Here is a 25,152-nt window from a genome sequence, read left to right as displayed (position 1 = left end):
ACCAGCCCCCATCCTGAAACTATCTACGGGCTCCAGAGAGTCACCTCATTAGCATAAACTCAGGGACAGCTGAAAACAGTATGAATGACACAAGACACTCCTATCACTCAGGAAATTCTAAGGAACTGGGGACAAAGACGAAATATATATTTTTCATTATACCACACTCATCCTTTCTGGGACTCAGTTTCCTCATCTAAACAAGTAGAACAGAATAACATGTCCTGCCTCGTAGCTATTTTGGATCAAAATGAAGTTTGGACTGAGTGAGACACTGGCAGTTATGTGGTTGGCACAATAGACTCTGCATAGATAGTCGCTGCCACTGTCGGCCATCTTAGGATTGTCCCTGATACCGGGGCTGTTTGAGCACAAGTCAGTGCACAGTGTGAACCAAGTGGTTGGAAACTTCCTCTCGCATCCATGTGTAGTGCTGAGACTGGAGCCAGCCACAGAGCCCAGTGGTTTGGGAGCGAGTGCAGGGACAGCCCAGGGCTGACCCTGTTTTTACAGGTGCCTCATCTGTGACTAGTTCAGCAAACTGTCAAACAGCTGCTCTGTGCCAGGTTTTGGGAACTGAAAGCATAGGGTAGGCAGATGCAAGCTGCTCTCCTGTGGTCTGTGTGCTCCCTATGGTCCAGTTTTGTGTGAGGCTTGGAAGAACACAGGCACGGAGGGAGTAGATTCCTCAGGACAGGCAGCCTGGAGTGGGATCAGCTGGGGAAAGTTCAGAGAATGCCAGATTCCAGGTGGGCCTTGAAGGATGAATAGGTGCGTGCCAGGCACAGAGTATGGAAGGGTGAGGCATGTTGTAGGGTGGCCCATTCCCTGGGACTGGAGCAGGGTTATAGACTCGGGGTCTGCTGGCGCTGGGCATGTGACATAAATGGGCAAGTGGGAACATGGGCCCGGGCCCGGGGAGATGGAGAGGTGGCTCTCCTACTCAGCCCCAGCCCGCTGTGTCCTGGCTTCATGAGACTCCTGGAACGGTTTTTCAAGAACAGTTAGAAGTTGGGTTTTATTTTGCTTTTTTAGAAGTTAGTTTTTTATGTGCAGTCTTCTGGAGTTTAAATGTTGGCTTGTTCAGATTTCTTTTGAACACTGTACAAGTCAAACCTATGAATAGGCCAGTTATGGCCAAGAGGCCTTGAGCTAGCACCCTCTAGGCCAGATCCTGTGGAACTGTGTCTGCAGTTTCTTGGGCTCACAGCTGTACTTTGTGGTGTGTCACTGAAGGAGAGACCAGAAGCACGTGCGTGTGAGGGCGACCTTCCCCTTCATGTCCCAGCATAAGGTGCCGCCACCTCGGGTGTTTTAGGGGCCAGACAGGAAACATGAAGGGGCTGGGTGTGAGACTGAAGTGGGTGGGGAAGACTGTGGCAAACTGGAAAGCACGTGGCTGATAGAGTACACGTCCCATTAAAAACTTTAAAAAAAATTAAGCACCAATGTTGAGTGAAAAACTCCAAAAACCCACATCTGAGGGCATGCCCAGGTGTGCCCCCTAATATGAAGGATGAATCTACAAGCCTTGATTTTGTTTCCTGGCTAAGAAACCCACACAGTTGATGCTGACTAAGTTTTCTAGTATTTTAGTTCGCCTTTTAAACTATGTAAGTAATAAGTGTTTGTTATAGAATAACTGGAAAATGTAGATAATAAAACAGAAAAAAATAAAATGATGTGATGACCCCAGAGAAATGAAAACATATGTCTACACAAAAGCTTGTAAGTTCACAGTAGCATTATTCATAATAATCAAAAAGTAGAAACAACTGAAATGTCCAAAAACTGATGAAAAGATATATAAAATGTGGTGCATTTGTACAATGGAATATTATTCAGTAATAAAAAGGAATGGAGTATTGGTATATGCTATAACATGAAGGAGCCTTTGAACTATTACACTAAGTGGAAGGGGCCAGTCACAAAAGACCACGTTACATAAATCAGTGTCCATGAAAAGTCCAGAGAGGCAAATCCATGGAGACAGGAAGCAAGTTGGTGGTTGCCTAGGATTAGGGGAGAGGTGAAGAATTAACTGCTAAGGAGTGCGAAGTTTCCTTCTGGAGTGCTGAAAATGCTCTAAAATTAGATTGTGGTGATTGACTCGTACATTTTAATTGGGTGCATTTTGTGGTATATGAATTATATCTCAATAAAGCTGTGAAAAAATCCTCTATGATAACCCATCCAGGGCTAACCCCTTGTAATACTTGGGTATCACCTTCTAGGCTCTTTTCTCTAGGCTATCTTTCACATATGCATGTATGTTTTAATATGTGAGTGGAGAAAAATGGAACCATTAAAATCATGCCTTTTCATTTAAACTATCTCAAGTATCTTCCATGTTGAATATGCAACTATGTCAGTATTTTTAATGAACTGCATAGTGTTCGATGATGGAAAGCCATTTTATTTAACAAACCCCCCATTCTTGAGCCTTTTGTTTCCTTCTAGTCTTTTGCTGTTTTAAATAATATCATGATGAACATCCTTTTACTTAGACCTTTTTGCACTAGTATGATGTTGAAAGTGGATTTCCAAATGTGGAATTCATAGACACATAATATGAACCTCTTCAAAATCTGATACCTTTTGGCCCTGTTCCACATTTATATTTTTATATAGTCACCATTAAAGTACCTACTATTTTGTTTGGCCTCAGCATTGTATCATAAAACACCTTCCCGAGTTCTAGATAGTCTTTGGATTAGAAAATACATTTTATATTCTTTTTTATCCCTGTAGCACCTTACCCAGAGCTGAGCGTAACTAAACACTTCCTGGTTTGACTTTGTGAAAAATTTGCCATCTCTTAATGCCTGTCATGGTGAGAACTGTCCTGCTGGCAGACCTTTCTGAACAGTTTCTTAGTCAGTCCTTGCTGCTCTCCGTGAGCCCGCCCAGAAGCGCTGACCAGGAGGGTCCTGGTCATACAGGTGCAGCACCGTATGATGAAGCCAGGCCAGCCAGGAGGACCCACCTGGTGATGCTACAGTCAGCCTGGCGCTTAAGCAGTGTAGGATTTCATGTGGATTTTCTTTCCCAGTGGAGATCGCAGAGGCACTCTGGTATGACCCAGGCTGTCAGGGACCTGATGCCGAAGTATTAATGACAGAAGTGACAGTAAACATGCAGGGAACCCTAACTCTAACCCGAGCATTGTGCCTTGTCCTTCACGTGCATTGTTCTACTTAATCCTTAAAACAACTCCGGGAGGAGGGGGTACTATGCTCACGTAAAACACACTTTAGAGAAGCAAAGTGGCTTGTCCAAAGTCGTGGTTGGTTCGGACCCTCGTCTGGCTGTGGCTCTTAATCACTGTGCTATGTTCCTCTCGAGAAGTAAGGCGGGAGTTAAGTCTTCGAAGCACTGGATATGTAACCCAGTTTGCTTTGTGCAAGAAGCTTAGGAGAAAATCCCCTAGGCTTTAGCAGCACAAGGCCTCAAGGACCATGCGTAAGAAAGAGTATGAGGTCTGGCTGTGTGTGTCCTCTGGGTCTGAGAACAGTGCGCTTGAGATGTCACATACGAAGGAGGGGGTTTCACCAGTTTCTGTACCTTCTGGACTCCCGGGGAGTTTTGTCCATGCCAAGATGATCTGAATGTGTTTTTAAAAGATGACAATAGAACTCTAAATGGTAATTAGCGTGCATGTCCTTGATGGGTTAGCAGTTTGGGTTTCTATAATAAGTCATTAAGAAATGGTAACATGCTTGGTTAAAAGTTGGATTTTGCTCTGGTGATTTATCAAGTAGCATCATAAACTGTTACCATCTTTGCCTTCCTTTGTGTGACCAATACCCTGGGCCATCACGATTGAAACATGGAGCCCTCAGAGAGCCTGGGTACTGTGCTTCCTGTTTTGAAAGTTCTTCAGTTGCTTTTAGGGCAAAGCATGAAATGATTCTTTTCAGGTGGTTTTATCTTTTTTTTTAGGATTTGGTCAACACTGGACTCAGCACTTTCTTTTTCTTTATTGCTTCGATCGTACTGGCTGCTTTAAACCACAAAACCGGAGCAGAAATTGCTGCCGTGGTAAGTGCACTCAAATGGTTAACACATGGGCTGATCTGTACACTTGGTGGCCTGCTCTCCTCTCTCCCCTAGCATGTGTCTACTTCTTCTCCTCTAGCTTTTTCTTTGCTAGTGATGTTGTTACTGGGCCACCGGAGATCCCAGTCCCTTTAGTGCTGTGGTTCTCAAAGTGCGGTCCCTGGAACAGCAGCCTCAGCATCACCCAGGAACTTGTTAGAAACGCCATGCTCAGCTCCCCCAGAGCTACCGAATCAGAAATGTGTTTTAACAAGCCCTCCAGGTGATTCAGATGCACCCTCAAGTGTGAGAACCACTGCTTTGGTCTGTTTCCAGCAGAGCCCTGGATGTGTCAGTGATGTGCTTTCGAGAGCTTTATCTGCCAGTGTGGGAGTTTTAATGAGGAAGCAGGCAGCCTTGACTCCATTTAGCAGTCAGATGACATTTTTTCGCTTCAGAGTAGAATGCCGTGGGGGGTGGGGTGGGAACCAGGTAATGTAAGACTTTCACTCTCTGTGCTCTGCATTCTGTGTGGTTCTGTATTTACAAAGAACATACGGCACTTTTGTAATGGGGGTGGGGACTAAGAGGTTTATATAAAATATTAAACTAGCTGCTCACCCAGGTGTCACTCAGTAGCTTCATCGGTCATTATCCAATAATTGAGACGCCACTGCTTCCCGCCCTGGAGCTGCCCACCTGGAGCCGCCCGGGGAGAGGCAGCTGGACAGCAGGTCTGGGTTTGGGGGCTGTGATGTCGAATGCCGGGCCTTACAGCTGGATTTGGGGCTCACATGTGAGAAGCTGATGTTCTGTCTATGTGGTATTTCGTCTACATTGTATTTTCTCATCTGGGACCAGTGGCCATGAAAGTGCTATAAAAGAGGCACTTTTGTGATTTTTTTTTTTTTTTAATAGATCCAAAATACTTCAAGAGAAACCTTAGACTGTCTTCAGGTCAGGCAGGACTTTATGTGGGTCATGTGACTATGGACTTGGCCCTGGTCTGATGGCTAAACATTCAGGAAGGCTGGGCACTAGGGGTACACTGGAAGAAGCCGCACACAGTGACATGAGCTCTGGGGCGGGTCCTGCCCAGAAACCCCGTAGATGGCTGCTGTGCCTGAGGACTAACTGTGCCTGTTTCCTATAGATATTTGGCTTCTTGGCAACTGCGGTCTATGCGGTGAACACATTCCTGGCAGTGCAGAAATGGAGAGTCAGCATCCGCCAGCAGAGTGCCAACGACTACATCCGCGCCCGCACAGAGTCCAGAGACGTGGACGGTCGCCCCGAGATCCAGCGCCTGGACACGTGAGGACCTGCCAGCGTCCTCCTCCCTTTTGTCCTTGTGCCCATCCTTTCAATCAAGTTTTCTTTCCCTCGTCACGTCAGATTTTCATGTGATTAAGTTGAATTTTGTCCTCTTTGGTAAAAGTTCATTCTGGGAAAGGGTTTTCAGAGTGACCCTGTTGGCGGGTACGTGAGGCAGGGAGCCCCCTTACCCAGCTGTCCAGACAGAGGCGGGTGGGAGAGGCCTGCGGATTCTCCAGCTTGTGGTGGCCTTGGGGGCAGCTGGCCTCACTGGCTGCCATGTCCACTTTGTGTCGTCACTGTCCCTGAGCACAGCCTTCACATGTGACTCTGAGCCACTCTGTCCGATGTATTTGTGACACATCAAGACTTTGGATTAAATGGGGACTGCTGGGGGGAAACAGAGTCGAGGAATGAAGGTACAGGGTTGAAACGGTCAGTGAGCAGCGGTCCCTGGGCCGCCCCCATAGCGTGCTCCAGGTCAGCGTTCAGTCTCGCCGCCAGGATCCTCCCCTGCTCCTCGTCTTCCATGCCTGGGGCATCGAGACAGCCAGCACAGGCCAAGCCCAGAAAGCACGTGTGACACTGAGGGTGTGCAGGCGGGGCTCTTTGCAGTCTGGATTTTATGGTGATGGGACAAGCCGGTGTCCTCTGGGGACAGCTGCACAAGACCGCTGACAGGTGGGAGGGGTGCCTTTCGTTTCCTACCCTGCTGCGAAGTCACTTGATTCTTCCTCAAATGAATCACCTCCCTGAATCCCAGATTCTCCTCCGGGAATATGGGGCCCGTCTTGTTTTCCAGGATCCTACCTACCCTTCATACTTTGAGGCTGAACTGCTTTACCTTCTCAGGTAAAAGCCACGAAGGAAAACCAGTCCATTCCACCAGCCAGAACACTTGCTCATTTGCTGGCTTCACGGACCACAGGTGGGGACAGACCTCTCTTTGAAGGATGTGTGCTGATTTTCAAATGCCTGAGAGGAGTTCCAAAGTGATTCTGAGCAGATTTGCCTAGGATTTGAAAATACTTGAATTTGTACCACGACGCGTCCTCTCACTGACGTTTCCGAAGGCACGAACTGTCGCTTTGTGCCTCAGGGTCATGACTATGAACATCAATCTCGGAAGCTGTTGGGAAAAATGCTAGTTCTGTGAGGTTTTGAACTGATTCTTGATGAAGTGAAGATTCTTGTGGTGAATGAGTTCAGTGAGGCCCTACGATGCTGTAGTTTGTTGTTTCTTGGTTTTTTTCTGTTGGAGACTAATTGTATCTTTTATGGAAAAACTGTTTTAACTCGTCAGGTTTTCACTCTCTGAGCTGTTTTTAATGTTTACAAACCTCACGCTAGCTCTAATATTTTACGTTTAGCCCTCTCCAAGGAAAAAACACTTACTGCTGGCGGGGAGATTTTGCAGTAACGTGGAGAATTCCCAGGGTCTTGTCCTAGGGAGCATTTACAGCTTTAGCAGTGTACTGTGTAACGAGGGAGAGACTGCGTGTTTGGGGGGTGGGGAGGAGAGCGCGTGGGAGAAAAACGCCACCTCTGCACGGGCGCTGTTGCAGTCTTCATCCAAGAGCAACGCCTGCTCTCCCAGCGTGGGGGACCGACCAGGTGACACTGCTAGGCTGGGGAATCTGCAGGAAATGGGACCGTGCTGTCTCTGAAAGGTCGGGGTTGGGGGTCAGCTCCCCGAATAACAGCCAGTACATTCCGAGTTCTGCTGTGGTTCCTTCCGGGGCAGTGGCCCAGGTCACATGTTCCAGCTCCCGGTCAGTTCAGGGGTGTGGGCCGCTGGTGCGACCCACACAGTCTGCTGGTAACTCACCTTGCCGTCCGCACCCACAGAGGGCAGCCAGGCCCGGTCACAGCTGGGTGTGCTGCCCAGCAGGTCTGAGAGAGCCCTCTGCCCGTGACCAGCCATGCTGCACAAGCTTCGAACCTAGTCTATGTAGTGATTTTCGAGGAGATTATGACATCTGGATTTTATCTGTTCATTTTATATATTTATTTTGCATTTGTTGAGTGTATATGCTTAGGCAGAATTGGGCTTATCTCTCTCTCTGAGAGTTCTATTGAAAACAAGGTCACAAAGACTCAGCCTTGCATTAAGTGGGACCCACTTGGAAGGACCACCCTGAACTTTATCGAGATCTCCTGCTGGGAATGGGAATCATGTTACTTGGCCTCAATAAAAAAAAGCCGCCTTTGAGGTGAGATTGAAAAAAAGAATACCATTCAGGCAGGATTGTTGCCCAAGTTTCCCCAAGTCACTTCAATAAAACCAGTTTATCATCTGGGAGAAAGGAGCCGACTGGCCTCGAGGATGTGTTGTCAGCTGCAAGAAATTGTTCTGAAGCCCATGGAAACTGTAAATGCCGAGAGGTGATAAAAAGTGATGACACCTTGTGCCACAGAGCGACCTAGGAGTTAATTTGCATTTTAGTGTTAGAATCTCTGGAATTATTTATGTCCCCGTAACTATTTAATGTCCTTTGTGCCATGAGGCTCTCCCATGATTTTTGTAAATATATTTGTTTATATTTAATTAGCTCCTGCTGCAGCTGCAGGTGGCAAGGCACGCTGTCTAATTGGTGCCACGCAGAATCCTGCATCTCGGCACCGATGGCCGTGAGGTGGGGGGGAGTCAAGGAGGGAGTGTGGTTGTCTGTGGTGACTGCAGTGACATCTGCATCTTTCTTATGTTGGCTCTGTGTACAAAGAAGACAATCTAGATTTGGGGGCTTTAGGGGACTATTCTTTGCAAATTCAAGGAAGCCTATTTTCACATTTAATAGTCCCAATATGGACCAGTGGCACTTTGGCCCGGGGCATGTTAAGGCTCAGGCGCTCAGTGTTTCTCAGTTTTCTCGTGGGAGGACAGCGGCTCTCACGGTGTTTGCCAGACTCCCAGAGAGCTGCAGTTGCTGCGCACGTTTGAGTTTGTTCCTGGAGACCGGATGGTGGGAACCCTCTGGCATTGGGTGGAACGTCTGGTGGTTTTAGATGGATGCAAATGCTGACATCTTCCGAGAAAGTTTATCTTGGCACTGATTTGCTTGATGTGCTATTTTTTTCCTCTCATCCTCCTTTATCCTCCCTCCATGCTGCTGAAGTCCTGGCGGGAGATACCTTTCCCCTTTCATACAGAGATTACAATCACGAAAGCCTGAAGACACTTGTTGGCCCTACATAAAGCCAGGGAAGGACAAAGGCGGTTACAGGTTAAAACCTCCTAAGAGAAGTTCATGTAAAATAAAGAAAATAAGAGTTTTACTCTGTGCAGCAGCAGTCGTCCACGAGATCCCCTTCACCTACAAAAAGGCAGGAACGTGGGAACCTGCCCACTCCCAGCAGCACGTCTTCCTTGGCATTGGACTGAAGTGCCAGCACCGGCAGAGCCCAGCCTGGCCACAGGGAAGCCAGCGAGGACCTGGCTGGGCTCTGAGGCTTGGCACTGGGAGGTGGATGACACCCCCAGCCCTTTGGGACCAATACTGTCCCCTGGTAGGAAGGCTCACGCCCCCGGGTAAGCATAGAGTGTGTCTGAGCTCCACCGTGTCAGATGCTTCTGGTGAGAGCTTTGTGACTCAGCTGAAAACATTCCTACTCTGTTGAAGTTTGCAGTTCCATCTGCCTTTCTTTGAAGCTCCCTTAGTGATTCAGACTTCGGCTCAGCCACAGGCGGTCTCTGAGTAGGTGAAGCACTAAGTCTTTTGTCTGCACGTGTATGTGAATTCGTGCTTGCAACGAATGAGCCCTGAATGACCCCTCCACGTGTCAGGTCCCACGTGAGGCCCAGTCTTACCTTTTCTTGCAGACTCGCACGTGTGTTTGGGAAGAACCCTCACCTCTCCGTGTGTTTAAGAGATGGACCAAGGTCTGATCTCTGGCTGTGCGAGATTTTCTGTGGGCTGGTTTTAGAACCTGTCCTAACACATGAATAGAATGTGGAGACAACATGTGGCCGATTTAGTGATTCTGGAAGGCAGTCGAAGTGGTTGCCATTGTGCCATCCGTGTTCAAAACAAAGCAACCCTGAAGTCACTGTGTCCCTGCCTGACTGTCATTTTCTCCATGTCTTGTTCACAGGGAAATAATGACATCGAACAGGTGGCTGAAGGTGAAAACACTTTCTAGGCCGAGGGCTGCTGATTGATTCTCTCGAGCAGAAAAAGTGGCTTCCTCCTCCAGGGACTGCCATTGGCGTGTGACACTTTTTTAGTTCCTGCTGAAACCTGCAGAACCCCAGCGTTCTCTCTTCCCCAGGTCTTTCTTATTTTATCAGCACCCACCCTGAGGACCAGCTAGGCGACAGGCTGGTGAGATGGGAGCAGGGGCAGGTCTAGGAGGGAGAGGAGGGCGGAGGAGGCCCAGCACGCCCGTACTGTCAGCCATGGCACCGTTGATAACGCCAGACGTGGTTACCAGCCCAGGCTGACTTGAAAAAATGTACTTGGTTAACCACCTTCCTATCCTCTTGTCTTTGGGACCGTGAGCTCTTATGTCCTGGGACCAGCTTGAAAGCGAGTGCTGAACGCTGGGACCAGTATTCCTTGGCGCCCTGGGTGGGCTCTTGGTGCTGAGTTTGGGAACTCATGGGTCTGGATGGGCGACTCGGATTCTGGTTTGGGGGCCACTTAGGGAGGACACAGACCTAACACTGCCTGCCTTGAGCTTTATAAACGTTCCTGTTTAAGAAATCTGGTGTGTATTCTCTTCTCAGCAGTTTTTTTCTCGGCAAATATGGTTGAAATCTTAAGAACTGTCAGGTCAAGAAGGTAATTTGAAATATTTGACCTTTTACATTTCTTTTATTTAGAAACTGTCTGGAAGAAAATACCCTCACTATCTGTTAGATCTAGAAGAATTTTCTTCTGAGTGAATGTCCTGTTTGACTTTCTTCACACAGTAAATGGCATTTATACAGTCGCAGGCTTGAAACAGAGGATGGGTCCTGATGTATTTTCCCTTCTTTGGTCTAGTTTATGTGCTTATTCCATTTGGATACAATTTCTCAATCTTTGGGATTTTTTTTTTCCATTGTACTTTTTCTTATTCCATAAATATAACAGTAAAGAAAAAAGTTACCCACAAGCCCCCTGAGTTTGAATCAATGGCAACTTGCCTAGAATAAAATCTAGGTTATGGGACCTTGCACAGTGTATCCTTTGCATAGGGTTAGTGCATTGTCTACAATTTGTATGCCAAGACTTTAATGCAGGTGCGTTGCTATCCAGACTCCCTGGAGGGAGTGACAGGTTTGCACTGGGATGCATAATACGCAGCAGCGAGAGCGCTGAGGGCTTAATCGCCAGTGAGCTGTCAGAACTTCATGGTTTTGATTTGCGAGGAGCAACTTGTCTCCGATGCCCGTAATCAGCTTTCTTGATGCGGTTCAGGGTGAGGCCCCAAATCTCTCTTCGTGATTGTGCTCAAAGGAGAGAAGGTGTGAAACCCTGCGTTAGCAGCAGTCAGGAACATCAAATCGGAGTCTGTCTTTGCAGGACACTGCTGAAGCCCAGGAGGAGGCACCCCTTTTATCAGGAAAGCCATCTGCGGGGGGTGGTCAGGACACGAGGACAGCGTGGGGACCTGGTGCCCGCTTCAGGCAGGGCCAGGTCTGACTCGCGGCTGCTTCTCTTCACAGGCTGTTTTGCTTTCCTGCCTTTCCAGAATCGATTTTGCAAGTTTCAAGACTCTGTCCCCCTCTCTGCAGACGTGAGGAAGGCAAATATCTGGGGCTTGAAGGGAGGAGTGGCAGGTCCAGGGGCTGGGGGAAGGCCCGTTCTCGGGGGCGGGTGAGGGTGGGTTGCTTGGATGGCCCCCCAAGCTGGCCCAGGTCCACTGAGGGGCCACCCGCTTCCAACTCTTCACTCTGGAACCCATTTAAAAACGAGTTTTCAAATCCCACCTCATGATGAAATTGACTTATGTGGACAAAACCAGTGCTTTTCATAACTTGATTTTGTTCAGTGTGCTTCCCTCTAAGAGAATGCTAGGGATCGAAACTATTTGTATATGTTGAAATTTGTAGGGGTTCAGGAACCCGTGACAGAAACATTTAACTATTTATTACAGGTATGACTTTTTTTTTTTTCCTGAAGTAGGTAATTCTCTTTTTGTATATTTTAAGACAAATAATAATCACTTCACCTTTGGTGCCTTCCGTGTGTCACATAAGCACTCTTGTCAATCATGGAATTGAAAAAAAGATGTACATTTAGTTAAACCAGATAACACTATTTTTGTAGCATGATTTTAGATTGTGTCCTTTTAACATTGCTTTCAGCAATGCTGGTTCTGAGGTTTGGCCATTTTCCCTTTAAACTTCATATGTATTTTAAAAAAGAAAAAAACCCTGACTATTCCTGTCTCTTCTCTGCTGCTATCTCCCCAGCATCTTGTTTCTGCTTATTTAAATAGTCTGAGAGGAAGAGTATATTTCTGTGAAATAATTATTAATCAGTAAAATTGCATTTGGCATTTTTTAACCACTTGTTCAGTTTGGAGAGCCACTCCTCACCTCAAACAGGACGAGGAAAGTGGCTCCATATTTAAAAAAAGAACAGAACATCCTCGGTGCTCTGACTGCCCCGTCTTTGGGTCCAAAATGGTGAAAAGCCCCGTTGTGGGCTAGTGGCCCGGAGGGCGTTCTCTGGCCCGGTGTCTCCGGATCAGCTCAGGCTGTCCCGCTAGCTTTGCCACCCGCCTCCCTCTGTCTGTGTGGGGCGCTTCCCGGAGCGCCTCCCTGGGCCATGGGCTCACCTTCCACTCGGATTTCAGATTGCTGCGGGGATGCGCTGGGTAGGCTCGGTGGCCCTTTCTGGTTTTGGCCTGAACAAAATGGATGCCCTGCTGTGAGGAGCTTGATGAAGTCAAGACACAGGTCACACTTGAGCTGCTCCTTCGGTTGTCCCACCCCTGCAGGACTGAGTTATGTCTGGTCAGGAAAAGTCTCGAGTACACTAGCTGAGCCGGTGCAAAATGAAGGAATGGATTTATTGAAACGTAAAATTGTAGGTGTTTTTTTGGGTCCTTCTGAAGGATCAGAATATGTAATTATTTTCTAACAAAGGAAGTCAAGTCAGATGGCTAATAACTCCAATACGATTACTCATTGGTACTTGGCCCAGTGGCACTTTTCGGGTGCAATGTTAATTTAATAACGATTACACTTTCCTTCTGAAGGTCTGTTTCCTCTACAGTTTAGACGCAGCTGCGGGGCTTTCTGAGGTGATGCCTATTTGGCAAACTTTGGCTGATGCTGTTCAGAGCTCCCACCTGGCTTCTCAAACCAACATGGATGCCATGGGCTGGGCACCACGCACTCCAACTGGCTCTTGGGTTGGACTCTATCCATTTGGAGTGATTTGGGGCCCCAAAGCCTTTGCTCCTCTCGGCTTGTCCCTGACAGCAGAGAAAGCCTCACGTTGCCCTCAGTTTCCCCCTTTCTTTTGAAGGACCAACTTTTCATGGTACTTGTCCTGATTGTTTTCATAGTGTTCAAATCTGTATTTTTGTATGTAGAGGGAAATAATTTTCTCAACACTAATCACTAATAAATATTGTATTAAATTGTCATGAAGGAGTTCTTGTTTAATAAATGGACATGTAAAAATGGTGTTGTCTCTTTGCTCTGACTTTCCTCCTGCTCCTTCAAAGGCTGTGGACCCAATTCTTGAGGCAGGCCTGTGAGGTGGAAGCTGAACGCAGCCCAGTCCACAGGATGAGGCCTCTGTGCTGTCAGTGTCACTAGGCCCCTGGGCTGGCTTGGCGGGGGCTGGCAAGGTGGAGCAGACCCTGCCACCATACGTCCCTCTCAACTTCTGCGCATTTTAATTTTCACACTTATTTTCAGAATGTGCTGTGTGTGGAAGCTGGGGCAGAACACCTGGCCTCTTCCTATTGGCCTGGGCCAAATGCTGACCCAGGGTCCTCCCGGCCTGCCACTCTGAGGTCCCTTGTGCAACCAGTTTCCAAACCACGAGAGCCCCAGGTTCTGGCTGCCTGAGAGGCTGCCATGGGACGTCATCCTAACACATAAGTGAGAGAGCCCTGGGCTGCCTTGAAGGGGCTGCAGTGACCTAGGCTAGTCACTGAAACTTCTGGCAGTTTTCTCAACTATAAACTAGCATCGTGTGAGGAGTAAGGAAGAGAAGACGAGTCAGACGCTTAGGGTGCCTGGCACGGAGCAAGCACGCATGCATTGTTGCTGAACCCTGAGGTGTCAGGATTCCCCCCACTGTGCTGGGCTAAAGCGTGGAGCCAGACGGCTTTACTCGGTGGGTGTAAGGTTGGTGCAAACACACACACTCCAAGCAGGGAGCAAGTCTGGTTTAATCCATTATGGCTTTTTCCAGGGTAGGTTCACATGCAAGAGAAAAATAAAGGTTACAAATGCCCAAAACGTGGGTCCAAACTCTGGCTCATTCATGAGTCCCCTTGGGTCACAGGAAATGCAATTTAAGAAGCTGCTTTTGTATAAAAAATGATATAAAGTTGTATAAAATCCCACTGAAGATATATACACAGCCTAGGTCCTTAGGTGCACACAGAAGGCACGTCTTGCCCCTTGAGGCAGTCAGGAGACCTGCTCTGGCATCTAGAAGCACACTGTCCTGAGTGCCCAGTGACTTCTCACTTGCCGTGGGCCCCAGGGAGAGAGGGGGTTTGGCTGGGCCTGCCAGCTACCCGGGATGCTGTCCCTGCTGTTGCATCCTTTGGTACCCTCGATCTCTTGAACCTACTTAGTCAGTCTACGAGCATTACTTTCAAACAGTCTTAGACCCAGAAGAGTCATGTCACCCTAAGATGACATGGTCTCCAAGGGTGTGAGGTGTCAGTTGGGCACCGAGACCCACTCTCGCCTAGATGATAGGGCAAAGGTCAGTTTTCTCCCTGCTTCAAGAATGAAGCAGGAACTGGTGCTCCTTGAACAAGAGAATCTTGGAAGGATCATTCTTGACAAAGCATCCAGCATGAGCAGGGGCACTAATGCCGACAAAAACCGCTGGGCCTGGCGGCTCGGCCCTGCGCGGGGGGTCTCTTTTACTTGTTCCCCCCTTCCCCCCAACTCCCCCCACAGCATTAAGTGCTTCCTGTGACGGGGGTAACAAGGCTATCTGCTTTGTCCCCTTGTGCTTATTTTTGGCAGAGAGGTTAAAGGGCTTAAGGTCTGTGGGGCAGAAGGGGTGGAACATTCAAGATGCCCTCCTGGGCAGAGTGGTTAGACAGTGCTAGGCCATGGGGTGCCATCTTGTATGCTGGGCTCACCAATGTCACCTTGGGGCTGTGAGGAGCCCCGCTCCGTCAGCAATTCCCACTGCTGCTTGATAAGTCACACCTCCCTCCCAACACACCTGGTCCCCTGGCCACATTCTGGTGGAGGCCCGCGTGCTTGGGTTGCCAGGGCAGGGCAGGCCTTCAGTCGGAGTTGGAGTCGGAGTCAGAGGAATTCTCTTCTGAAAGGAAACAGAGGATGCTTGGCAGGAGTTCCCAGCCCGCGGTGCCTGGGAGCCGTCTCTGGGGAGGCACAGCCGGGCTGCCAGCTGGAGCCCTGGGCTCAGGCCCCTCCTGTGGCTGACTATGCTGTTGGTGGTCTCTGGGGCGAGCGAGGGCGAGCCCTGTACCTGGGACCCTCCACAGGCAGCTGCTGTCACCTCCACGGTGCGGCCACATGGAGGTGAGGAGCTGCAATATGGGGTGAGACAAGACGAGCGCCATCTATTTTTAGCAGAGGGACGGTTTCTGTGGGTTATTAAACCTAACCGGCTGGGTCCTGCGTGGGGACAGCAGGTGCTCAACGGGGAGATCCCAACTCCAAGGCGGGGCCTGCAGGCCCTCTGAAAGCTCCCCTTGTCTACCTGTCCAGCCACATGTTACTGCTGATCCTCACGGGGACACGACCACCTGTTCCAGAGGAGCATCTCACCTGGATGGGAGCACCTGCTCTTTACACTCTGTTGTGCCCAGTTGCAGGAGCTGATATCTGCCTCTCCATGGAAAGCCCACCTGGGCCTGTGGAGCCGGTGGGGCAGGGACATGGCCTATAGGCCAGAGTCATGGAGCCGGGCCCTCTGTCCCAGCTCAGCTCCTGGGCCTCCACCCGCTCTGCAACTCCTGCCCCCTGGGCAGGCACCTACTCTGGTGGCTTCCCTGGGCAGAAGCCCCCCGGGCTGTGGCTGAGGAAAGCCTGAGGGAGGTGGCCAGCTCCAACCCCTCCTGCTGCACCCCTGCAGAGCCCCCGTCACACACCCTGCCCGGTGCCAGGCACAAGCACCCCAAGGATGTGACACGTTCATATGGCTGTTGTCATGTCATATGTCACAGATGGAAAAACCAGCCATCCAACTTGCAGCTTTTTTTGTTTAAATCAGGTAAAGGCACAACGGCTATTCTGAGCTGAAGGATGACTTGAGGGGCCAGAACGGCTGTTGCACTTCCCTTGCATATAAAAAGCAAAACAAGCCTGAGCTTGCCTGGCTTTGCTGGGTGCTGCGGAGAAGGATGGGAGCTTGGCTCCCTGGCCCTTGAGCCGTGGGCAGGCAAGCTGTGCCCAGGGAGCTGAATGGCTGCCCTGGGGGTCATCAGGGATGGTTTCGCCAAGGAGGAGGTGCGGGGCATGCCCTCAGCTTGCCCTTCCTGGAAAGGCTGACGCCCTGGGGAGCCCTGTGCTCCCCCGAGGGCACTGGCTTTATGATCAGTGCCACATGAAGGGATATGAGAACCAGGCTGTGAAAACGCTTCCTGCCCGTGGGGAGAGAGGAAACGCTCCTACTTCAGCCTCAAACCAGCCAAGTGTCCCCAAGGGAGAAGAGGGCCCCTGCAGCAAGAGGCCTGGGGTGATCAGCTGGGTTCCTGGTGGAAACCACATGGTGCCACCCACCTTCTGCCTTCCCGGCTGTGGTCTCAGCTGCAGAGTCCCCTTGTTTGAGGAATTTGGCCACGTCGTTAAAGATCAGGTAGAAGTCGATTGCAAACACGATGGTGGCAAAGAAGCCAAACACCTGGTGGGACAGAGTGGATGGGACGCATCGTCAGGAGCTGGCGGTCCCTGGTCCAGGGGCCTGGGAATGGCGAGGGCCAGCCCCACAGTTTCTTCTCTGCTTGGATAAGCAGCTGGGATTGCCAGGCAAAGACCCCTCCCAGTAATGACAAATAGGAAAAGGAGCTGTTAACTTTTTTTGGCAAACAGCCTTTCAAAACTCAGGGCAGAGTAAATCTCCAACAAGACGACTCTGGAGTCGCTGAGATCCACGTGAAAGCCTAAGGGGCCTAAGCAGGGAGAGAATGTGCCCCAGACACTAAGTGAGTGTCCCAAGGGGCATCTGGGGCTTCGGCGGGGGGGTGAACTTAAGCGGGGCTTTGCTGGGCGCCCCTCTCCCAGGGGTAGGGCGGCTACTCACCCCGGCTGCTTTGGAAGCCCCATCCGAGTATTTGGCGACAGCTGTGATTGAGATAGCAAAGTAGATGAGGGCCGCTGTGACACAGCGTAGGAAGTCCTGGGGAGAGAGGGGCAGAGTATGGGGGGGCCAGCTGGGGGCTGAGGAAGGGGAGAAGGGCTCAGAAAGGCACCAAGTGGCATGCAGGGCTGGAATCCCACTGTTTCCAGAGGAAGATGGGTCTGGCAGCCTGGACACATACCTGGCCCAGAGGTCCAGGATCTATGGGGCTTCCCCCTGTCCTGGCCCCACCTGCACTCTCTGGGGTCCTTCTCCCACCTGCCCCTGCCCAGATGCCTCTTGCAGGCTGCCAGCAGCTGAGACTGCCCGGTCCCTGGTCCAGCTAGGCTGCCGTGCTCTGCCCAGTGGTCAGCAGGGTATGGACTAAGCTGTGGCTCACCCTGTGGCTTGGCCCGGCTGCAGATCTCCCCTTTGGCTGGGAGAGAGAAGGTAGAAACCTTGTCACCTGCTCCCTTGTGGCTCTTCAGTGGGGAGATCTGGCCCTGGACCTCGCGTTGCTACAAATGTGTGGCAGATCCATTTATTTGTCGTGGTTTCTGCCTACCCATCCCTCAAATGGGGCCACAGGATGCAACCTATCATGCAGAATGTTGGCAACGAAGTCAAGAGACCAGGGTTCAAATGTGGCCTTTGCTGTCCTTCTCTCTGACCCATTTCACACAGTAAAGTCCGAGGTGGGGCTCTGGGCCCTCCCAGGTGATAAAATGAGTTGCAGGCTGGCTGAGGTCTGCAAGTCCTCAGTTAACCTGCCCTGCCCTGCCCATGTGGAAATGGCTTGAATTCCTGTGGCCCAGGCTGACTCCGGCAGGCCCAGGTGGGAGCACCAGCGCCACCTGGTGGCCAGAGGTGAGCACGCCATCTGGGGTTCCCTGCCTCTCCGAGGGACACTGGAGGCCCTGGGTCACACGGCTGTTGAGTGGTGGGGCCTGGATCACCTGAAGCCAGGTCTACTGCCCTAGCTCCAACCAACTGCAAACAGCACTCCCACGGCACTGAAGAAAGGGTGACGGCGAAAATGCACGACAACTCTGATTGATAGCCAGCCAACCCCTTCCTGCTGGGGCCCCAGACCTCACCATCATGGGCCAGCACAAGCCCTGCCACTTGTCGTTCAGCTGCATGGCACCAGCAAAGAGGAAGTAGAGGGCCAGCAGGAACTCCAGCAGGGGAGCCGTGAGGAAGGCCGATGCTGAGGACGCCACATAGCAGACAAAGGTGATGAACGAGAGACCCTGGGAAGTGGGGAGAGGGAGAAGTCAGAGCCTTTGCATGGCCCCTAGCCCCATGCTCCTGAGCCAGGCCCCACAGTCAGGAACAGAGGAGGCCCCAGCAGGGGAAGCCACCTGCCCACAGTCCCACAGCTGCCAGGATTAGAACCCCATCACGGGGCCCAGGCCCACAGTGGGGCTGCCCTCAGTGCTTCTGGGCATGCCCTGCATCCTGACCCCATGCCAGCTCCCTGCAGGAGGTGATCAGGAAGCCCCAGCCTCCCATGTGTGTCCAGCCCCCCAGAGGGCCCCCCACCCCAGCAGGGTCTCTGGCAAAATCCACCCAGCTCAGATGGTATCCAACCAAGGTAAATCAAACTTAAGCAGTTTCAAAGGTAGTCCACTAGGCAGGAACCATGTTCAGAAAATCACACCCAACACCCAAGATTTGTGCTTTTCACTGAATGTAAATTTTTCCTGGAAAACAATACACAAATCTTAAACTTTAGTTAATGATATGCACGCCGAAGTGTTCAGAGTTGAAATGTACTAATGTCTGCAATTTACTTTGAATGCATCAAAACGTAAAATGGATCGATGGACAGATAGATGGATAAGATATGTGATAAAGCAAATATAGCAATGTGTTAACTGCACAATCTAGGTGGGTGGGTATGTTATGTTATGTGTTAACAGTAGAACACCTGATACTCTTTCAGTTTTTTCATATATTTGCAAATTTCCACAACAGTGAGGGAAAAAAAACATCCCAGGAGGGAGTGGTGGCATTGACACCTCAGGTCCTGCTGCATCATTCATCCACCCCTTGTGAAAGGTGGGGCGAGCTGCACTGAGGAACTACAGAATGTTCTCCATGGCCCTATGCACACACTGGGGCTGGGAACTGATGCTGGAGGATGCTGAGAACCCCAGTTAGTTCCGCAGACCGTGTGTGTAGCAGGGCAGACCAAGATCTTGGGGCTGTTCCCTGGGCCAGTGCCCGCTGAAGCTTGTGGGATCTCCTCGGATCCCCTCAGCCACCCATGCACCAGGTACTGCTCACAGCCCACTTTACAGAGGAGAAGACTGAGGTTCAGAGAGGTGAAGTGATTTCCTCAGTGTCACGCAGCTAATAAAAGGGCACCAGAATTTGAACCCAGGGCTGGCTGCCCCCTGCAACTAGAGTTCTTAAGCAACCCTGCCCTGTGGGTGTTGATCCTTATCTGTCTGGTTTCTGTCACCGTGGGTGGGTCTGAGCACCTCCGTGGTTGAGTAGCTCCCAGCGGGGCCCCGGGGACACTCAGATGCCCCAAAGGAAGCACTGCGGCTGCTTCAGACAAATGAGCTGTAGAGATCTCAGGGAGTCCCCAGGGCACCACATCAGCCTTGAACACGGCCATGGAGGCAGCTGAGCCCAAATGAACGGCTGGGGAACTAAGGCGTAGAGAGGGGCTGAGAGGCAGCCAGGGCCCCCCAGGGAGGCACGGCCATGGGACCCTGGCCTAGCCCTGTCCACAGCTCCTGATACACTTCTGCTGCCGAGGGCTGTTCTCATGTCCCTCCCTTCCTGTCCCCCATCCTCCAAGGCCGGATTCCGGGGATCCCCCTCTTGATTCCCATTTCCTCATTCCCTGATTCCTGGTGGCCACTTCCTCCTCTTCCTGGCCTTGTCAGCCTCCCCACTGGGCTTGGGGGCAGCCAGAGGTGACCAGAAGGAAGCAGGAGTGACCTAGAGGGGCTCCCCCTGTGTCTTACTCCCCCCTTCATCCTCCTAGACCTAGATTCCTGACACCCAGCTAGCCAAGGGCCTTCTCTAACGCCCTGGCCCGGCCCCCTCCACCCAGGAGGCGGGCCTGAGGGGCGTGGACTCAAGGCTTCGCCACAAAGCGACTCCCATCAATCTCCAGGGCGGGAGTGGCTGGCCAACCAGGAGGCGCTCCCTGGAGTGTGAGCTCAACTCCAGGCCCCTGGAGCCTCACCTGGGAGCTCGGCAGGTGCTGAGCTGGTAACCTCTGGCTGTCCCCAGGGGCAGAAGAGGTGGTAGGACCGCCTCCTGCCATCTGCCGGGGGTGGTACAAAGCAGAGGTCTGGTCCAGAATCCTCCTTCCTCTGATCCCCACCCGGGGGCCTTGTCGTCACCTGGCCCTCAGCTGACACGCCTGTCAAATCCCGTAGACCCTCAGGCCTCAGCTTTCTGGTCTGCAAAGTGGGACTAACGACGGGGACCGTCAAATCGCCGGGGACCTAAGGAACAAGTGCTCTCCCTCATCCGGCCTCCCCGCTGCCCAGCCTCTCCCCTTCCCTTCGTGCAGGCCCAGCAGCAACCCGGCTGCACGCGCGGACAGTTCGGGGGTTTTCGGAGACGCGAGGACAAAGGCCTGACGGCAGGGTGGGGGGTGAGGGAAGGAGGAAGGAGTGCGGCGGGGGCGGGGCGGCCTGATCCCAGCGAGGGCGGGGAGGAGGGGGATGAAGTCACCCCGCGGGGCCCCCGCCCCCTGCAGCCGGGGCCGAGGGGGCTGCCCGCGCGCCCCACCGTGCGGCCCGGCCTCGCCCAATCCCGGGGGCCCTTCCCACTCTCCGCTGTCCCCCCTCCCGGCTGGCCCGACTCCACTCCAGCCTCCGCCCGCAGCTCGAGCCCGCCCGGCCCCCAGCGCCCGGGAAAGCAGGGGTCCAGGCCCCCGACCCGGGGGACGTTAAGGGCTGAGTGGGCCGACTCCTCCCGGTGGCGGGGGGTTTCGGAGCCCAGCGCCCGCGACGGAGGCCAGAAGATGCGGGGAGGCGGCCCGCCCCCGGGGCCGAGAGAGGGCGGAGGCGCCCGAGGTCTCACAGCCGTCGGCTGGCTTCCGGGGGCCCGGCCCCCGCGTCGCCGGGACCTCTCCCCGGGCTTCCCTCCGGCCCCCAACTTTGAGTTAAAGGACGGGACGGCCTGGGTTCGGGCCCCGCCGCGCCTCGGACTCGCGCGGAGCGGCAGCGAGCCCGTCCGGAGCGAGGGGACGCTGCCCCGACGCGCGGGGCTCGGCGACGGGGCGCTGCGACGGCGGCATCCGCGCCCGGGTCCCCCGATCCTCCCCGCGGTCCCCCCGCTCCCCTCCCCCGCGAAGGCCGCCGGGGCCCGGGCCGGGCGCGCACTCACCGCCTCGGCCAGCAGGAGGCGGCCTTTGCGCGAGCAGAGGAAGGCGGGCGCCGGCAGCAGCGCGCGGAGTCCGGGCACCGCCGCGTCGGTCCGCGGGCCGCCGGCAGGCTCGGGGGCCGCCTCGGGGCTCGGGTCTGGGGGCCACATGGCGGCGGCGCCGGGGCTAGGCTCGGACTCGCTCCCGCTCCCCGCGCCCGGAGGGAAGCGGAAACCCGGACTGTGCGGAAGGAGAGATAGGCGAGAGCGGCTGGCGCGGGGCGCATCCCCCGCCCCGCCCCGGCCCGCCTCCTTCCCCTCCTGCCCTCCGCCCCTCTGCCCCCTCCTGCCCTCCTGCCCCTCTTACACCCTCCTCCCCACCTCCCCTCCTTCTCTCCTCCCCTCTTCCCCCCTCTTGTCTCCTCTCCTCCCCTCTTCCCCCCTCCTCCCCTCCTGCCCTTCTTACACCCTCCTCCCCTCGTCCCCTTCTCCTCTCTTCCCCTCATCCCTTTCTCCCCCCTCCTCCCCTCCTGTCCCTCTTCCATCCTCCTACCCACCTCCCCTCCTCCCTTCCTCCCCTCTTGTCTCCTCCCCTCCTGCCCCTCTTCCACCCTCCTCTCCTCCTCCTCTACCCCACCTCCTCACTCCCTCCGATCCTCCCCTCCTGCCCCTCTTCCACCCTCCTTCCCTCTCCTCCTCTCCTGTCCTCGGACCCCAGCTGCCTGGGCTGCTGGCCTGGGACCTTCTCAGACCCCTGCCTTCTCCCCTCACCCTTGTGCTGGAGGCTGGAAACCTTCTTATTGCTGCCCCAGAAAACCCCGTCGGAGCTCCCCCAATCTCTCCTTGCCAAGAAGGGTTGTCTACACTCGCTGTCTCTGGTCTAGCTTCCTGCCCATGCGTGTGTCCCAGACCCAGGAACCTAAGTGTAGGCGTCCAAACAGCAAGACCTCTCTCTCTCTCTGTCTCTCTCTCTGCTCCTCCTCCTGCAGCTTTGACCGCCGGTCAGCTGCCCACCCCACCTCTCTCTCTTTCTCCCCAGCCACACCCCTCCCATGCTTGGCCAGCCCAGCCTCCCGGGAGTTTGGTGTGACCTAGACCCAGCCCATGACATTCTCGCTGTGCCTAGGCCTCTGCGAAAGGGACTGCCATCCATCCGTCCACCCCAAGAGCCAGAGACTCTGGGCTTGTCCTCGTTCTCCCTCTCCTTCACTACCAGTCCGTCACCAAGGCCCGCACATCTTCACCTCCTAAAGCTTTCTTTGATCTTTGTCCGCTTACCACCAGCACAGTCTCCACTGGGTTCCAGACCACTCCTGACTCCTCTCTGGACTGTTGTGGGGGTGTCTTTAAGAGGCCTCTCTGCTTCCTCTCTTGGCAGCCAGAGAAACGCTTAAATCATCAATCACCATTACCTCCATTCCCCTTACCCCAGAAACCTTGGGAACTTCCCATTTGCTCAGGGTCTTGATATAGAGACTAAAAACATAACCCCTTGCTGCCCTCTCCTCCCTATCTCTCCCACTCCTCTACCTTTCTTGCAGTTTCTGGAACCAACCATGCTCCCCCCTGCCACAGGGCCTTTGAACATGCTGACCCCACTACCTGGATTCCCTTTTCTCCACCTTGTTATCTGATTAACTCCTCTTTACTCTTCTGTGATCATCACGCAGTGTCACTTCCTCAGAGAACTTTGCTGACCTCTCCATCTGGGTAAGAGGCATACATTCACTCATTTATTTCTTCATTCAACAGCAGTGCCAGAAGCCCAAGAGGCAGGAAAGTCCCAGCTTATTTTGGGGGAGTGGGTGAACACTAAATGTTCCCAGAGAATCCTAAATAAGATGATTCCTGGTAAGAGATGTCCGGCTGGCTCAGAGGGCGGCCAGGCAGCCTGTGTGGAAGAAAGGACTGAGCCGAGGGCCAGGGAGCATGGCCAGATTGTGGAGGACCAGGCCCTGGTTTTTGGATTTCACTCCAGATTCCCTGGGATGAGGCCTTGTGAGGGCTCTGATCTGTTTTAATGAAAACATGACTCAAAACTGTAACTCAAGAAGAAGAAGTAAAAACTCCATTTTGAAAATGGGCCAAATATTGGAACCGGCAGTTCAGCAAAGATATATGGACGTCCAATGAGCACATGAAAAGATGTTCGGCATCGACATGCAGGAATGTAAATGAAAGCCACGATGAGGTGCTCCCCTACCCCTGTTAACGTGGCCTCATGAAAGGGGATGCTCCATGTTAAGTGCTCGTGAGGATGCGGAGCAACTGGAACTCATTCGCTGCGGATGCGGCTGGGAATCGTTCCCACCACTTTTGAAGACAGTTTGACGTTTTCTTAAAAAGTGAGAGGCCTCCCGTGTCATCCAGCTATTTTACTGGTGCGTGTTTACCCGAGAGAAATGAAAGCATGCGCCCGTACAAAGGCTTGTGCAGAAACGTTCACAGCGGCTCTGCTTTTAGGGGCTTAAACTGGAAGCCCCCACCCCCGCTTCCCCCGGGTGGTTCCTCCGCAGGTGAAGGGACGAAGCACCTGCGGGCCGGCCAGCCGAGGGGGCGCTTGTCAGCAACGCCAAGGAAGAAGTCGTCGGTGAAGGCAGCCACGTGGATGCATTTTGCAGCTATGATGTTGAATGAAAGAAGCCCGACTCAACAGCCCACATATGGTGTGACTCCATTTTTATGAAATTCTCGAACAGGCGAAACTAAGCTCAAGTGACAGAACAGTGGTTACACCAGGGTTGGGGCGGGAAGAAACTTTCCGGGGTGCTGGAATGTTCTTTATTTTGACTGAGGTGGTGGTTACACAGGGACATACATTTGTCAAAACACACTGGACTGTACACTTAAAATGGGTGCATTTTATTTCATGTAATTTATATCTCAGTTGACTGAAAGAGGACTGAGAAACCAAAAAAAATATGGTGACAGGAGAGCGGTCGAGAGGCCAGGGGACCTGGGTGGGTGCCCTTGTGGGAGGTGACTGGAGACCCCTGACCTCTGTCCACCCCACCGCAGGCTGTGAGCTCCCTGGGGGCGGTCGTTACCGTCCTGCCCCAGCCCAGAGCCTGTCACGTGGGTGGCACCCGGAGGTGGCTGCTGCGGTGTGAAGGAGGCGGCTCTTTACATTCCCTGTGTAAGGAATATTTTCCGTTCTCCTCCACTTAATGATTTTATTCTTTGGGTTATAATTCAATACTATCGGGCTTCATTTTGTTGGTTGGGTCATTCCATCTTTGGCCATTAGGAGCCCCTTCAGGTGGGCTCCTGTGGACCCAACATGCACCATCTTTTTTTTTCTTTTCATTTCCTTATTTTCCGGCACTCTAAGATGCTTCAGGTTCGTTTCCCATTCCTCCCACCCCAGCCCTAGAATCAGCTGTTCTTCCAAGAAGCTTTGGTTCTTTTTATTGGAGAATGTTATTATTTAGAAACCGAGATCTCTCTGGACAGTTTTAGTTTGCATTTCTCTAGTTATGAGTGGATCAAGGTTTTTTTTTTTTCACATGCGTAAGAGTTATTTGCATTTCTTTTCCTGAGAACTGACTTTGGTATATTTTTCTATTAATTGTTGGCTTTGAAAAATTGATACAAAAGAATGCATATATTCAGGAAATTAGTCCGTTTTCTGAAATGTGAGTTATGAATATTTTTTCTTGGTTTGTCATTTCCTTTGCATTTTTGCTATACAGATTTTTTTCTTTTAGAATCTGTGGGGTTTCTCCTTTAATCTATAAATGCGGTGAATGACGGTAGCAATTCTCCTTGTGCTCACTATCCTTGTATTTGTGAGATGTGCCTTTTTTTTTTTTTTCTGGGCCAGATTTTCTCTGAGCTAACATGTGTTGCCAATCTTTCTCTTGCTCTCTCTCTCTCTCTTTTTTTTTTTTTTTTGGTGAGGAAGATTGGCCCTGAGCTAACATCTGTTGCCAATTTTCCTCTTTTTGCTTGAGGAGGATTGTCACTGAGCTAACATCTGTGCCAATCTTCCTCTGTTTTATGTGGAATGCCACTACAG

The 25,152-nt window shown here is 52.2% G+C and overlaps 2 protein-coding genes across 3 annotated transcripts in view; one reads left to right on the top strand and one right to left on the bottom strand.

Annotated features, from left to right (window-relative positions):
- Window positions 1-12,976, top strand: part of CMTM4 (CKLF like MARVEL transmembrane domain containing 4) — a 58,747-nt gene extending 45,771 nt beyond the window's left edge. Inside the window, exons 3-4 of the mRNA XM_070612063.1 lie at window positions 3,943-4,041; window positions 5,192-12,976. Of these exons, the coding sequence (XP_070468164.1) occupies window positions 3,943-4,041; window positions 5,192-5,356 (264 nt within the window). The 3' untranslated portion in view covers window positions 5,357-12,976. The remainder of the gene's footprint in view (window positions 1-3,942; window positions 4,042-5,191) is intronic.
- Window positions 12,977-13,674: 698 nt separating this feature from the next.
- CMTM3 (CKLF like MARVEL transmembrane domain containing 3) lies at window positions 13,675-22,134 on the bottom strand. Of its 2 annotated transcripts, XM_070612065.1 has the most exons (6): window positions 21,906-22,134; window positions 21,159-21,375; window positions 17,894-18,049; window positions 16,761-16,856; window positions 16,241-16,361; window positions 13,675-14,816 (listed from the first exon to the last, which is right to left on the bottom strand). In XM_070612065.1, exons 2-6 carry the CDS (start codon window positions 21,303-21,305, stop codon window positions 14,779-14,781), a joined length of 558 nt encoding a protein of 185 aa, XP_070468166.1. In that variant the 5' UTR covers window positions 21,306-21,375; window positions 21,906-22,134; the 3' UTR covers window positions 13,675-14,778. The 2 variants fall into 2 exon arrangements, with proteins under 2 accessions (XP_070468166.1, XP_070468165.1); XM_070612064.1 differs by lacking the exon at window positions 21,906-22,134 and having other exon boundaries at window positions 21,159-21,451.
- Window positions 22,135-25,152: the final 3,018 nt, after the last annotated feature.

This window comes from Equus przewalskii, chromosome 3 (assembly GCF_037783145.1).
Source record: "Equus przewalskii isolate Varuska chromosome 3, EquPr2, whole genome shotgun sequence".
In the NCBI taxonomy this organism is placed as follows: Eukaryota; Metazoa; Chordata; class Mammalia; order Perissodactyla; family Equidae; genus Equus; species Equus przewalskii.
Note: the sequence above shows the minus strand (reverse complement) of the source record. Positions and strands in the feature narration are given on the sequence as shown.

Excerpts from the sequence above, each read along its gene's own strand:
- CMTM3 (XM_070612065.1), bottom strand. The coding sequence starts at position 21,305 with ATGTGGCCCCCAGACCCGAGCCCCGAGGCGGCCCCCGAGCCTGCCGGC. Across the intron at positions 16,857-17,893 it reads GCTTGTGCTGGCCCATGATG|GACTTCCTACGCTGTGTCAC; the intron begins GTGAGGTCTGGG and ends CTCTCTCCCCAG. Across the intron at positions 16,362-16,760 it reads GGGCTTCCAAAGCAGCCGGG|GTGTTTGGCTTCTTTGCCAC; the intron begins GTGAGTAGCCGC and ends CTGTCCCACCAG.